At 40.6% G+C, this 15,951-nt stretch overlaps 1 protein-coding gene across 4 annotated transcripts in view; it reads right to left on the reverse strand.

Annotated features, from left to right (window-relative positions):
* Positions 1 to 2,619: 2,619 nt before the first annotated feature.
* The window catches only part of LOC130830284 (cyclin-Y-like protein 1), a 72,407-nt gene continuing 59,075 nt past the window's right edge, over positions 2,620 to 15,951 (reverse strand). For 3 of the 4 annotated variants that reach the window (XM_057697434.1, XM_057697433.1, XM_057697432.1), the window contains 6 exons: positions 15,291 to 15,326; positions 13,033 to 13,084; positions 12,018 to 12,137; positions 7,607 to 7,773; positions 4,172 to 4,334; positions 2,620 to 3,029 (listed from right to left, as the gene is read on the reverse strand). In XM_057697434.1, the coding sequence (XP_057553417.1) occupies positions 2,913 to 3,029; positions 4,172 to 4,334; positions 7,607 to 7,773; positions 12,018 to 12,137; positions 13,033 to 13,084; positions 15,291 to 15,326 (655 nt within the window). In that variant the 3' untranslated portion in view covers positions 2,620 to 2,912. The remainder of the gene's footprint in view (positions 3,030 to 4,171; positions 4,335 to 7,606; positions 7,774 to 12,017; positions 12,138 to 13,032; positions 13,085 to 15,290; positions 15,327 to 15,951) is intronic. The other variant, XM_057697435.1, reaches the window with a different exon arrangement.

Below are 15,951 nucleotides of genomic sequence, written 5' to 3' on the forward strand. Positions count from 1 at the left end.
AACTGCCATAGTTGCCACCCAACTAGTAACTAGTTTCCATGCCCCATCATAATTTTCAGAGAACCTACTTTCAGCGATGTTTAAATTTCTACCTTAAGTTGACTCAATTTCCCATTTATCAAAATGGCTGTATTGCCTCAGAATTAAAGCTGAAAGAGAAGAGCAATTTCTTAGTGATTCTCCTTATTCTAGCAACTTATTCTTGAAGCTACACTTGTGTCCAATGTTCCTACCCATTTTTTTTTCACCTTCCACCACTCAAGATATGTCAGCATTTCTGCTTAGTAACTGGCGTATTACATGATGCGAACTATCAGTGACTTGTGATAGATTTTTTTTCCCTTCTGTACTAAATCAGACCATTTCTCCCAATCAACAACTGACCCACAGGGCAAGGATAAGGATGCAGACGCAGAGAATGGACTGGAGGACACGGGGTTGGGGGGGTGGGGGGCGAAAGGGAAGCTGGGACGAAGTGAGAGAGTAGCAGAGACATATATGCACTACCAACTGGAAAAGAGGTAAATAGTGGGAAGTTGCTGTATAACAAAGGGAGATCAACTCGATGATGGGTGATGCCTTAGAGGGCCAGGACAGGGAGAGCAGGAGGGAGTTGCAGGAGGGAGGGGATATATGTATAAATACAGCTTATTCACTTTGGTGTACCTCAAAAGCTGGTACAAGAGTGTAAAGCAATTATATTCCAATAAAGAGCTTAAAGAAAAAAAAAACTTATCAAGAACAAAGTTAAAGATCTGACCGTAGGTAGTGAATTCAGGTGGATGAAAACACAGCAGTACTATCAGGACTAATGGAATATTGCTCAAGCGCAGGGGCTAGAGCCTTAAAGAACCTTAAAGAGAGTTGGTATATTTCTAATGGAAAGGTAAGTGGAGATAGCATTTAAAAGTAATATTATGTGGCTTATTTAAAAGTCACCCTCTTTACAGCAACCACAATTCTAGTACTTCCTGTTCTTCCATTTTCTTTTGTTCCATTGCTTGAAATCCTCAAATAACTCATGTTCTGATTCTACAGTATTCCTGTAATTCCTTTTTCTCTGTATTCTGCCTACTTTTCCTTCTACCTGCTTTTCCCTCTTGGCACAAAAACAATTGCAAATGCCATCTAGTGCACTCTGCCCCTGAGCACTGTAGCCAGTGATTTTCGGTGTTCTAAATTATCTTCAGATTGAAAACAGCATAAGCCAAAGAAATAAATGACTACACCTGAACTAAAGGCAAGGGTCAAAACAACTTATGAATGGTTAGTCTGAAAGTGCTTTAAAGCCAACTATCAGAGCTGACTGAAAACATCTGAGTTAGGCAGAGTCGTAATGTTATGTGAATAGTGAGAAGTGTTACAAACACAGTAGCCAATATATTTTAATTAAAATAGAGCTTATTAGCTTTTCTTTTAATATAAACATGAGGAAGAAAAACCACATAAGTTGTAGCATTCTTTTCAAAATAAAACTGCAATCAATACTTGAGTTTCCAAGCTCCAAACTGCATAAGCAATATTTTTTGAGGTGGTAGATTGTAATATTTTATATACCATTATTTATCATTTAGGTCTCTGTCCTTTAAAAACGATGGAACCTGCAGCACTCAATATAATGTGAAGCCTTGCTATAAAGAGAGAAGGTATTTCTGGCCCAGAAATGCTTTGTTTACAGGCAAAATTCCTAGGACTGTATTTGAGAAGATAGGCGGAAAAAGATTTCACATAGTTGAGAACACTAATCTTTCTTTCTTTCTTTCTTTTTTGTTTTTTAATATTTCAAGTTTAGGTGACATCATTACCAATCTCCTAAAAGAGAGATACTAAGCTCTTAATTTTAATTTTTTGTTTCGGCCCATTGTTTGCTATCTTCAAGAGGGGCTGAAACAAAAAATTAAAATTAAAAGCTTAATGTTTAAAATTTACAAAACTAAATGAGTTCAGAAGACATCCAAGTAGACTTTCAAATGATGTTCTGCCAGTCTGTAGCATTTATACTTCTGCAACAGTGTCCTGCAGTGTCAAGCACACTTATATTAAAGCTTAAAATTGCACTAAGACTTTTGGGACACCTTCTACTTTATTACCTGCTTGCTAATTACTGGACCGCCATGTTGGCTGGAATTAGGAAAATAGCCTTTCACACAAGTATTTAACAAAGAGGAAAATCATCAGAAAATGAGAAGCACCATTAGAGTCAAAAAGAAATGCAGCACGGACTCAACAGAAGCAGATGATAACATACTTTCTCTGCTTTTGATCCCAAACACGCTAATAATGCTAAGAAGTAGTGCTTGCAAAGAATTTGAATGACAAGTGTTATTCAGCAGCTTTTTGGTTTAAATCGATTGCCAATAATGACAAGCAGCTTCAATGATGTAGTAGGGAGGAAGAAGCCTTCAAACTGAACAATGCTACAACAGTCTGTTCCTAAGTGGCTTTATGAGTTGTTAGGAGGCCCATGTTTTAATGGTAATACTGCATTGATTCTAAAGGAATATGCAGCAACATGGGGGAGTGGGGCAAGAAAAGCAGGGAAAAGGTAAATGTTATATAGTTAGTGTCTTTAAAGTCTAAAAATTTAAACTGCTAATTAAAAAACCTCACATTGTTCAGAGCTATTGGCCTACAGAGTAAGCAAACAACTGTGTGTGGGTTGGGAGCTTTTAGCTTTGGAGTGGTTTTTGTAACTCTGTTTACATTAAAAAGGACAGAAGAGTGTGTTGCATTGACAAGGTCCCGTTCTTTCCTATGAGCATATATAATCCTCGCTGTCCGTGAGTCTCTTGAATTCAATGTCTTTCTTTTAGGTGAAAATACTAACTTTGCTGGTTTCTGAACAGGAGAGGTGATATTTCTCCAGTCCTCGTTGCGAGGGGTTTCTGATGTTACAAACCCTCACTTCTTCCTTAAGAGAGGATGGCACTGGAGTGCTGAATACCGATGAAATGATCAGCACTGAAGGACCTTCTTACAGCACTTCTGCACAAGTCTTTGTATTTGTCGTCACACAATCTGGAAATGGCCTAGGAAAGTCACACAGAACACAGGTACGATTAGGGGAAAAAAAAGTTCCAACCTTTAAAAAAAAAAGGCATCATTGATAAGCCACACATCGACATTCTTTTAGATAGTTCATAGTTACTGCTACTTCGGAGAGCTGATATCTACACTTAACGGCCAATTCCCTAAGGTTATATCCTTTAAGGGCTATGATTAGATTGCTGGGGTAAAGGGGAACTGAAGAGTTATTGAAAAATTGGGTTCCCAAAGATAGGCTCCTAATAGCAGTATCATCTGTTATCTACACACTTGATCCTTAAACATAATGAACATACACTTGGGCTGAATCAGTGTTTACTCAGTTATTCAACTTCTATTCAATCTTCATCAGTAATTACATACTCTGAGAAATTTTAATGAGGTAGGTGTGTGCTGAAGGCAGGAGAGGTCTCATGATTGAAGCACTGAAAGGTGCTATTTCACTTGCATGTAAATTACGGTAGAAAAACATCTTACTCTAAAGTACCACCGAGGTACCACAGAGAGTGTCAATTTTAAATGTGTTCATTTCAGCTGTGAATTTTGCTGTATGCCCACCAAAAATCATAAACCATAAATTACTTTGTCCCATGTACATTACCATTTCCATTAAAAACTTAAGTACTTTCTACATCCATATCTGAACCCACATTATACCTTCCAAGTATAGGTCTCTCGGGTTAGCCACTGATGCTTTGTCTAATAAACTCATGGGACTGAACTGTGATACACACACACACACACACACAAACTGCAAGCTGAGTAAAAGACAGTTAAGAGTGCTAAGTAGATTATGTATATACCTATGATGAGGGATAAAACTGTAAGAAATTATTCACGTATGGTTATATGTAAGTGTAGAGGTTCAGATGGAAAACCACTAAGAACAGATTAAATCTAATTGAAAATATTCTGAAGTATGGTTAAAGAAGAGAGAATATCTACTTTTTTTTTTTTAATAATGTGAGATCCCTGTATAAACCATAGGAAATATGATGCCAGGGTTAATAAGCTCTTCAAACTGTTAATTTAACAGCTTTCCATTTTCCAAATCACTGCTCAAGACAATTTGGCCACAGACGCTGGCTCTGGTGGCTGACAGAAAACCCCAGTGAGCGCTCCTCACCTCTAGGTTCTGCGCCCGCTCTTTGCTGAGAGGAGCGAACAGAAAGCTCAGGTTGTTGTCATCTGCTAAGGAGCGGAGGTCAAAGTAGTATTTGACATAAACACTGGCAGGAACATTAATATTAAACTGAAGCAGCTCCAGAAAGTGCCTTTCCAGCTCAGTCCTGGGGGAGGAGAAGACAAAACCAACACAGGACAATTTTAGTCAACTGGGCTATTTTCAAAAATATCATTCTGAGCTATGAGGATGGCTCTAAATACTGTTTTGAAACAAATAATGGCTACCCAGCTGGATTAATACACTAACGTTCAAACAAGGCACAGCTATCTGTGGTCCTTTCTGCATCCCAGCACTTTGAGTTTGGGACAAGGGGGAAGAGGTTACGGCCCTCTTATGCTCTCGTGCTGCTGACTCGGGGGCTTATTCTTCGGAGTTCCATTAGTGCAGCTGTACGATTCATGCTCCACGCTCACTCACAAGGCCCCGCTACAGTGATCAGATGAAAGGAAGGAGGTATGCTGTTTATTAGCTCTGAAGAACTTGCAGACATTTTCACCGGGCCGCTAACAGGAAGGGGCTTACTGAAGTAGATACGCGCCAACAAAAGGAATGGGCACGTCACCACGGCAACAAATGGATCCATCGAGAGCCACTGCTATTATCTCTGAGGGGGGGAAACTCTTGAAGCAACAAGGATTCATCGCAAATAAATCAATAAATAAGCTACATTCCATGAGAAAGGGAATCCCTTCCCCCTGCTCCAGTGCATGGGGCTGTGTCAAAGGGCCTAATGCAAGTTTCTGTTCACCTTAACCTTCCTAGGGTGAGAAGCTGTCACTATGACAGGACAGGATGTACTTTCTAAGCTTTAGAAGGCAGTAAGCTTAAAGATAGCTGTCTTGGCTGGACTAAACCCACTTTATGATATGACCTCTGACAGAGCAGACCTGGATGCTCAGCCCCGCAGCCCCCTGCCTGGACAGAACGCGCACATGCACGCGGAGAGCAAATTCAGTGAAGTGGGAAAGTAGAGTGCTGGCAGCAAGCCTTTGCTACATAACCATATATAGCCATTTGCTTGCCAAATGTTTAAGTAAATAAACATAAAACTAGAGTAAATCTTACCATTTTCACAGCAATCACTAAAATTAGAGAGTTAATTATATAAGAATGGTAAATACAAACATGAGTGTGGCTTATTTTACAATATATTTGGTCTCTGGGTTTTAAACTGTTAATATTTTATCTATTGGATAAGTCAGTAAATGCTTGATGTTCTCCTGTATGGAGAGCAGAATGTGAGCAGAAATGAGGCTTCTCATTTGCTGAACTTTAAACCTAACTGAACTTACTTCCAAAATTAATCTCCTGTTCTCATGGCCATAAGTCTATAGAAATGTAAATCAGATAATGTTTTGATAATCAGCTAATCAGGACTTCATTTTCTACAGGAATAAATGCACTTCACTATCCCTTCTATATTTTCTCCACGAATACATTTTAATTGTCTGGAAATACAGTACTTCATAGGCTTAACATGTCTATTAATAGAGCCTTAATCACTGAAGAAAAGCATTATGCCTACAGAATATGCACCTTCTGTGTTTTTTGTTGTTTTTTAAATGGCTAGATGGCTGAAGAGCAGACCATTTAGAGGCACAGCAAATTTTTCTGAACAGCAGCTGCTCACTTTAACGTAGTCTTTTGAAGGGAAATATATTTTAATAAGACATAAATGTTAGAAAGTTTTAAAGAAAAGCTGTTAGACACCAATTTTTCAATTTAGACTCAAAGTGAGACCATTACAAATAGTAGTCAACAGCAGAGGGATGAAACAAATGTGTATTCAACACTTTGTGGTAATGCTTTCCAATTTCCAAAGATCATCAACAAAAGCAGCCTATTATACACATAACTCTGGGTGATTCTCCATTCTACACAGAAAAGCGCTGCTTCAAATGTTTCTTCCTGCAGCTAGACACTGCCACCAAGGCTGCTGGGCTCACATCTATGAACACCCACACATTGCCCTGCATGTTCTCTGATGTTATAACTGGAACCTGAGCGCCGGTCAGCTTAGTGGCAGGCTCTCAGAAAATTTCCGCTGCCATCATGCCAGGGTTGGTGTTTACGATCACAAATTTTCCTTCCTTCAAGGGACCAGTTTAAAGACTGATGATACTGATGGTCAAAGTCACTTTAGTTTTTGCAACTTCCAAAATTACCTCTATTCATTTCAAAGCCATTATCCGCCATCACACTGTTTACTACGATGGCTACCAACAATATCCCCATGACTACTTAGTTTCCATTATCACCAGAGTGGACATTTTCACCAAAAGCCACTTTGACAGCTACCATCCCAACAAGCACTGGTCCCTTCACTTCGTCACAAGTTTCCTCGCTTCAGTTTTAAATATGCACTTCAGCAATTCTGAATTATCTAGAGTAAGGTGCAAAGGAACAAAAGCAAACTCTGGCCACTGCCTGCCATGATCTTGATCGGCCTCTTCTGTTCAATATAATGCAGACGTGTCCTTTCACACTTTCCTAAATGCCACCCACAAAGACATTTTCACTGTCAAGTGAGCACTTCAAGAGTCTGCTAGAAATACCTCTCTGGCTCATCCTGCATCCACCCTTGGGGCCCTTCACTGCAGCCAGATTGGAAGCCTGGTGTTTCATGCCCATGTCAGCATGCCATCAGTGAGGAGCACCTGCCTAGTTAACTCAAGGTCCCACAAAGTGCTGCTGGGGTTGCTGAGTGCCCTGGGTGAGGCCCGGGTGATGCTTCCCAGTCTGAGAGATCAGAGTTTCCTAACTCAGCAGACCTATTTCTAAACATGGGGAATACTCCTAAATAGGGGAGGAGATAGGAACACAGGGATCTGAAACCTTTATATGTGGCTATCTGTACATCACGGTTTCTATAACAACAAAACCTCAGATAAAAAGGAGGAAAAAGACCAGCAAAAGCAAATATACAATGTGTGACTCAGGCTGAAGTTATAACCTCGCAGTAGTCTAGGGCCCTGAGACCTTACCGGTGGCCGTTTACTTCAGAGGCCAGACGTGTGCCCCTTAAAAATGGTCTGAACCTGGTAGACAACTTTAAGAAAGCCGTGAAGTTATTTACTATACCGTGTTATTCTGTAGTGAGCTTGTAAAATGTCTGGCAAAAACCACCGGAAAAATCATGTCAATTTATCAAGCAGAATATTACAGCAATAACACATCAAGACCTACCAATTAATGATGGGAAATACGAATTGTTATACTACAGCCAGAAAGGAAGAAGTCTGTAGTTTTATGCCTATTTCAGCTCTTTGCACAATATAACCTTTCTTAAAATGTAATATTTCTTAAAATGTAAACTGTATGGGAACAAATGAGGTATTGGAAAACAGAAAGTTCACCAGAACCTTACAAACTCACATGTCCTCAACTATAATGTCCTTGAGGATCAGGCAGTAGTCCACATTCCATAGAGGCTGATGGTCCCCAACCTTGGAGGCAAGAAGAATGGCTCCCAAAACAATTCTTCTCCAGTTAGTGGGGCAAAGATCGATCTCAGCGTAAGTTAAAAGCCTTTCTAAGTAAACCTGCAAAAAGTAGAGCACTGATCGTTGATTTTAGTTCAGTTGAAGTGCTGTGATAAGAACTGTTAGGAATGACAGATTTCATCTGTTTCTGACGTGCCTTTTATTCTGAGGTTCTACAGACTTTGCTTGGCCAGCCAAGGCCAGAAGCCAAGTCACAGTTGTAAGTCAGGTATTTCTGTTGCTCTGATATTTCTACTCTGCCCATGTGAATTTCCAACCCAATTCTGGTCACAGGAATGAAAGGACAAAGGGCATTCGAAAGACAGGCCTTGTGTTATTACCTTCCCACCTGTAAAGGGCAGCACATACAGCCCAGCATGGATTTCAACTGCTCAGTAAATGCCTGAGTGCCTGCACGTGCAATGTACCTACCATACCTGGTGGTGGTTACATGGCAATTTTACATAACGCTTGAGTATGTAAAACTCTGGTAAGACTGAGCACATCTTTATCGCCTCTTCAGAGTAACTAGTCCTTTTATGGCATGAACTTGAAGATAAAAACTGGTGGTCAAGAGAGCCTCCCAGTGGCTGCTGTGTGGCACAGCAGGACAGGCAGTACAGAGGGGCTTTCTAACTGTCGAGCAGTCCCATATTCAATACCTTTCTAAGGAACGCACATGCATACAGAGGATAGTCTTTTTCATATCCCCTATTTTTCACATCTCCATTATCATTTAATAATTCACTTCTGTCTTACATAATCTGCAGCTTATTCAATTCGTTGGTTTTAAGGCGGAAAGAGCTGCCCGTGTTTGTATCCCTGAGGCCCGTCTAAACCTGCCAGGCAGTTTGCGAGTGAATGTCACGATTTCTTTTCCATGTATCAAATGTCTATTCTACAAAGAAATGGACAAAGTTAACAGTTGAGTAAAGATGAAAGAGGTAAGCTGTGATTTGTGGTTACCTCTGCAGAAGAGTGCATATGCCATCTGACAAAAAGGAAAAATCCAATTTTAAAGCGTATGTTTAACTAACTGAAGGTTATCAGATTGACAGCTCAGACTTGCCAGTGCTCTCCAAACTCAACTGTGTTTTCAAACATGGATATTGAGATTCTATGTGTATGTTCTGAGTGAATTTCTGCTCCCATTCCCCAGAGAACTCAGCACTCTCCAGTGCCCTAAGAATGAATCTCCCTAACAAGGTTCAATTCTCTACGGGACTAATTAGAGGCACTTAAAAGGATATTGGCAATCTCTCAATCTCCTCTCACCTGTACTGGCAAACCTGGTATGTGCCCACACTCATTTATACCACTTGCCCTCCTGTCTCAGTGGGAGTGAGTTTCTTTCTTTTCACTAAAGCCAACTCTTCTATGAATGAAGTGGATCCCATCTCACTTCTGCAGAATACTGTTACCACGATTAACCTCTTTTTGAACACTTTCTCCCTCTCTGTCAGAGATTTCCTCCACTGTGAACACTTACCTGTTCCCAGCCTATGGCCCACGACCCCTACCATCTGTCCTCAGGAAACGCCCTGACACTGGCTCCTCATCGCCTCCTCTCCTTAGCCCACTGTCGTCCATCCCCTGCCGCCGTGGCTCTACTGAAACTACTCTTGCCACGGTCACTGGTGTCTTCACAGGACTCTTCATCCCAACGCTCCCCAGCCCAGGCCTTCCCTCACAACTGAAAGACACTGCCACACGCCTAGTTGCTGGGACCAAAAACCTCCATTTGAGTTCTCTTGCTCCAATCTGTTGGAGATTCTTGTTGTCTCTACCTTCCCTGGTAACCAGACCACTTTTCTCTTCTCCTGGGTTGGCCAAGAAGTTCTTTGGGTTTTTCCCTAAGATGTTATGGAAAAACCCAAATCAACTTTTTGGCCAACCCAACATCTGTCACTTCTGACTCGTGTTACTGCCACTGCCTCCGGACTTCTCTGCCTCCACTCTGACTCGCAACAGACTACAGTCTCTTCTCCCCAAAGCAGGCAGGAGAGCCTCTTAAATTAAGTGTACTTCATGTGCCTGCTCAAGATCTGCCAGAGTTTTCCCATCAAACAGATAACTTCTTGGCACGGCCTCTAAGTTACAAGGCCCTGTGCGGTATGGCATTGTCCTGCGACCTCATCACCTATGCTCTTTCCCTCATTCCCCACTCTGATCACAACGGCCACCTTGCTCTTCCTTGAACACACAGGACATATTCCTGTCTCAGAGCCTTGCACTTGTCCCCTCTGCCTGTAACGCCGGCGCTCCTGCTCTTCCTCGGTTCGGCCAGGCCCCAGGTTCAAATGTTACCTCTTTAAAGAGGCTCTTCCTGATCGTTCCAGTAAGCCCCTCTAATCACTTTATTCCTTTACCTTGCTTTCTCTTCCTGATTTTTACAACTACTTGAAATATTCCTTTTTAAAAATACTCATTACAAAAGATACTTATACTTTGCTGTATACCTGAAACGAACACTACATTGTAAATCAACTATACTCCAATAAAAATTAAAACAACAACAACAACCAAACTCAAAAAACCTGAGCAGGACTTCCCTGGTGACGTAGTGGTCAAGAATCCACCTGCCAATGCAGGAGACATGGGTTTGATCCCTGGTCTGGGAGGATCCCACATGCTGCAGGGCAACTAAGCCCGTGAGCCACAACTACTAAGCCTGAGCTCTAGAGCCCACAAGCCACAACTACTGAGCCCACATGCTGCAACCACTGAAGCCCGTGCACCTAGAGCCCCTGCTCCTGCAACAAGAGAAGCCACTGCAATGAGAAGCCTGCGCACCACAACAAAGAGGAGCCCCGCGGCTCGCCGCAATGAGAGAAAGCCCACGCACAGCAACAAAGACCCAACGCAGCCAAAAAAATAAATAAAATGTAAAAAGTAAAAACAAACACAGAAACTTATGTCTTCCACACTTGCTCCATAAAGGCAAGAATTTTATTCAACCTGTTCTCTCCTCCATCCCCAGCACTTAGAATAGGGACAGAGTAGGTATTAGGGGGGATTTATGGCATGAGCAGCTCCTTGGCAGCAACCAGCACTTGGACCACACTCTCCTTCCTGAACCTCTCCTGGCACCTCTTAGGATTCCCTCCTGGGTTTCCTACCACTCTAGCCACTCCTCTGGGGACTCGCCCTTAAGTGCTAACAGTCCCTACACATCTTCTACCCACTTTCTATTTTACATTCTTTCTCTGCATTTGAACAGCTATACGTAATGCCCTCCCTCTAGCTCAGATTCATGATCCTGTCCCATACACTCGACTGATTACTAGACATCGCCACTCTGCCGTCTCACAGGTACGTCACACTCAACATGTCTACAAAGAAATGCCCCTCTTCCAGCCCCAGATGCTCTCTTCCCTGCATTTCCTGGCTCTCCACACACAAGCGCCACTGCTGCCTCTCTCAAGCATGTGCTAATCACTCCAAGTGGCCTGGAGCTCCAAGGAAAGGCCTGTGTCTGATCCAGTGTCCACGGAGGGGTCTCTTTTCAAAAGGACAAGCCTCCTCTGCTAGATTCTGCCTGGACAGAAGCAGGCAGCGGCCTAACTATTCCTTCCCTCCGGACCAGCTGACTTTCCCGTACAGGTGTGCTATAGGGAGGAGTAAGTAAAACGATCCCAACTACCTCTCACTTGAATATGATTTATTATTCAAATGATCAGCTCTTACCGTAGGAATACAGTATGGATGACACAAAGGTCCTCACGCAACTGCAGTTTAGCAGGCTAACTAGAGTAAAGCCTTTCCAAGTACTGCTGGCACCCTAATCCTGGGCAACTCCACATGCAGGCACAAGAGGACAGCGGGGATGGTTAACACCATCATCCAAGAACAGAGAACTGAGGGCAGCAGTTCTCAGTCAGTTATACATCAGAACTGTCTGGGTAATACAGCCTGGGACTCAGCTTAGAACTACATGGAGTCCGTTTCTGCCTGTGGACCAGATGAGTCATCGCCCCCATCCTACCACCACTGCACACCTTGTCTGTGTGTACGTGTGTACACTGTATGTGCATGTGTGGCCTGAGGTGTGCAAGGAGAAACCAGAACTCTCTCCTGCTGCCTTGAATAGCAACTGTTTTCTGATAAGAAGAGCAATGGCAACATTTTAAATCATAATGACTATTAAGCTCAAATGTGTATATTTTACTTTCTTTTCATAGGTTTCTCTTAGTAAAGTTCTGACGATCCTTTCAGGAACCTACTTTCATTTTAAAAACAGGACCACACCTTGTGTACAAGACAGAAATTTCTACAGGTGCTTTATGAAAGAAAACGTAGCTTACCAAAGTTACTATGGCACACTCAGCAGGTAGTTGTGCAGCACTAAACAGAACGCAAACAAATCTGTAAATGAATTTATGTTCAGGATCACGCTTAAAGTATTCCTCTGGAAGCTTTTCTTGCTAAAAGAAGAAAGAAGGCAATATAAGCATCCACTGAAGAAAACTACTTAAAAGTACCCTCAAGGCAGCAGTCTTCACATTTGGGCCCACGTGCCCCTTAAAGTAATTTTGGTTGGGTGACATGTCTTGGAGTCTTTTAAATATAAACAATGGGATCCTAAAACACTACAGTGATTTAATACTCACCACCACCCACTAAAGAAAAACACAGATGCAACCTCAGAAAATGTACATATTTCCACCTTTCTCCCCACAGAATTCTAACCAAATGTCAACTCTTTTTAGGTTCAAAAGTCTTGCTGATCACCATGTGTCATCATACTTTTCTGCCATCAACTTTGAAAAAAACACTTCCAGGGTCCTGTCACCATAAGGCTCTAAGAATGCTCTGTCCTATACAGTAGTCACCAGCCACATGTGGCCACAGAGCACCTGAAGACGTGAATCTTAAAACTTTGTCATTTTAATTGGTTTAAAATTTAAGCAGTTTTCTAATTTTCTTCTTAGAGGTCTTACCACATTTGTTAGGTTTTTCTAATTTTCTTCTTAGAGGTCTTACCACATTTGTTAGGTTTATTTACAAATATTTACATTCTTTGATGTTATGCAAAATCATCCTTCAAAAAGATACACCTTCTGTTACTTGGGTATGTGTACTTACCTGCTCACTAATCATACAAAGCACAACTCAGTTCTTATCCATCACACCCCTTATACAACATGCCTTTGGTAAAATGACTAGACACAACATGGGGTGGGGAAGAAGACTTCAGAGGAAGATGATTTAGACCTTGAGCTGGAGGGAGTAATTTTCTTCTAGTAACTAATTTCAAAGCAAATCAGCATGAAATAAACAACTATAAGAGAAAAATACTTCAGTAAAACTGACACTTACTGTGAGTGAATGTGATCTCTCATCAAAAATATCCAGGGATCTATTTGCATCTCTATAAAATAAGAATATGCATGTAGAAAGTTAATTCAGGAGTTACTATCTTAGTAACATCTGCTAGGAGTAGAGAGAGGAGCAGAGGAAGCTTAACCTTTGACAAAGCAAACAGTTTTTTACAAATTCTTGTCCTGGATTCTGCCCTTAGAAAGGTTTCCTGACCTATTTTTATTCAGCACATCAAACTCTGAAATCTTTTCTACAACAACCAGCCAGAGTTGCCTTCACAAGCACTAACCCTCCCTAACAGGCAATGCTAGCAAACCAATATATTTCCATTCCTCTAACCTCACACGGAAATATATCAATACAAGAACGTTTTATAAAGCAGTGGTGGTGGGCAATGAAGTCTTTTCACTTCAATGAATGTGAATGAGAGATTCAGTTTTTTCCCCTGTTTCTTTCTCTTTATTTCTTTATATTATATTCTTACCGTGTATTTCTTCTTGTCTCTCTTAAACAGTTTGAGTTAAAAATGTAATTGTCTTTTTATTTTAAAAGAGACCAGGCTTTTTATTTAAAATTTCACCACACTAATACATGGTGCTCATAATTTACACAGCAGTTCTCCAAATGTGGTCTGCAGGGCTCTGGGATCCTCCCCTATCCCCTCTTCAGGAGGCCCAAGATGTCAAAACTGTTTGTATAAGAATACTAAGACATTACCTGCCTTTACATTGTTTGACATTTGCTGTGACTGCATAAGAGCAAAAGTGGGTAAAACTGCTGGCTTCTGAGCAGTGGTACCAAACTCAATTAGAAGTCATTCAATTATTCACAGCTACTTGCAGTTAAAAACAAATCTGCTTTACTTAAGAACATCCCTGATAAAATCATAACAATTAATACTGTTCTTAACCCTTGATCCTTCTTTTTAATATTCTGAGTAAGTGGAAAGTATGCATTAAGCACTTGTACATACTGAAATACGGTTGGGTTAAGGATGAGAATTTCTGACTTAGTGCTAAGTCACTTTTCTCATAGAACACCATCTTGATTTGAACCATTTTTTTCATAGAACACCACCTTTATTTGAATGTACAAGTGACAGTCATTCTTCCAAAAATGAACAAAGTGAGCCTGTTACTTCAAGGAAAATAACTGTAACGTATCTGTTGCTAATGATAAAATTCAAGCCATCAAGCTAAAAATATCAGGATTTTTGGAAAACTTGTAAGTCCTATTGTGAGCTTGATCTACTGTGAGCTTAACAACTTCTCAATATTTAAAGACTTTTCTGGTAAGACTGGTGGTGATACTAACAAAAGTGAGTTTTTGACACTGTCTAAAGAAATGTGAACCAATACTTTCCAAATGACCGACGTATAGTAATGTAAAATCAGGTACAGGTAAAAAGATCCACTTCAGTATGCATGACAGTTCAATGGGTATTAATTAACACAGTATTTACTACAAGTTCATGGATATGATTTAGAATTCCATTTTAAATAATTTAAGAAACTAGCACATGTGGACTTTTAGTACAGTATCAAAGAATATACCAAATTATCTGAAGGCTTTAAAAATACACCTTTTTCCAACTATATATCTGCATGAGGCTGGATCGTCTTCATATTGTTTCTTCAAAACAGATGACTGAAGACAGAGCAGATATAAGAATCAGCTGTCTTCGATGAACAATGAGATACTCTTCTCTCAACTTTTTTGTTGTGGAAAACAGTTTAAAAAATGACCTATGTTAAACACTGGGGTTCCCAAGCAGGAGTGATTTCATCCCCCAGGGGACTTCTGCCCATGGCTGCAGAGTTCTGGTTGTCGTCATGTGGAGGAAAGAAGAAGGCGCTCCTGGCATCTAGTGAGCAGAGGCCAGGTGTGCTGCTAAATACCCTACAATGCACAGGACGACCCCCCACCCCCCCAACAAAGCATTATCTAGCTCAAAATTTCCATAGTGCTAAGGAAAACGCTGTTTTCACATACAATGGATTTAAGGTTTTAATTCTCAATTTCAATTTCTAATATAGTAAATATCAATATAACCCACATGAACAAATACTCTGAGAGACCCAGTAACTTAAGAATTAAGTCTTGAGATAAAAATAAAAGACTCATTTCAATATTATAATAAAAGCATTCTAATAAAAGCTTACTCCAATAATGTCTATAGTTATCACCTAACACTAAACATGATACCTTGTAAATTAATTAGCTGGAATAACAAGATAGGTTTTAAAAGAGCTCACCTGTTCTTTATGTGGTAATAGATTGCTAAGGTCACACTGTGGAGGGAAAAAAATATATTGTAATAATTGATTTTTATCATGTTAGACCTGAAGACATTTTGGAAAGGGGTTGGCGGGGAGGGAAGACCTTCCAGATGTCCAGTGGCCCTGACATCCTCTAATTCAGAACAGTACTCCATGGGTGCGTTCCCTCTGGTTTTAGGTTCTTCGGCTTTTAGCAAAATTAGGAGACCCAAACTGCCAGATATGCTGTGAGAAGACGTGTTTTGGTTATTATAATATATAAATTATTACATATTTCCCCAGTCATTTGTCCTTCTACCTACAGAAACTTTCGTCCTGTACAAGCTATATTTATCTATACACATGCTTAGATTCAAGCCATACAGTAGGTGGTGTGTGCGTGTGTGGCTTTTTTGTTAGGCCCTGCATCTCAGTTGATTGAGTTCACTATCCACCTACCCATCCATTTTCCATTATTTCCCTAAAAGTAAATAATAAAAATGCTCTATACCAAATAAAATGATTTAAAATCACTTTTACCTAAGTATTAGAAATTTTAATAGCAAAATTTTACAGCCACAAAATTGAGGATAGGTCTGGCTACCCTGGAATAAGCAGTGCTAATAATGCAGCATACTACAACACAGTATACGACCAC

The sequence above is a fragment of the Hippopotamus amphibius genome, chromosome 10 (genome assembly GCF_030028045.1).
Source record: "Hippopotamus amphibius kiboko isolate mHipAmp2 chromosome 10, mHipAmp2.hap2, whole genome shotgun sequence".
Taxonomy (NCBI): domain Eukaryota; kingdom Metazoa; phylum Chordata; class Mammalia; order Artiodactyla; family Hippopotamidae; genus Hippopotamus; species Hippopotamus amphibius.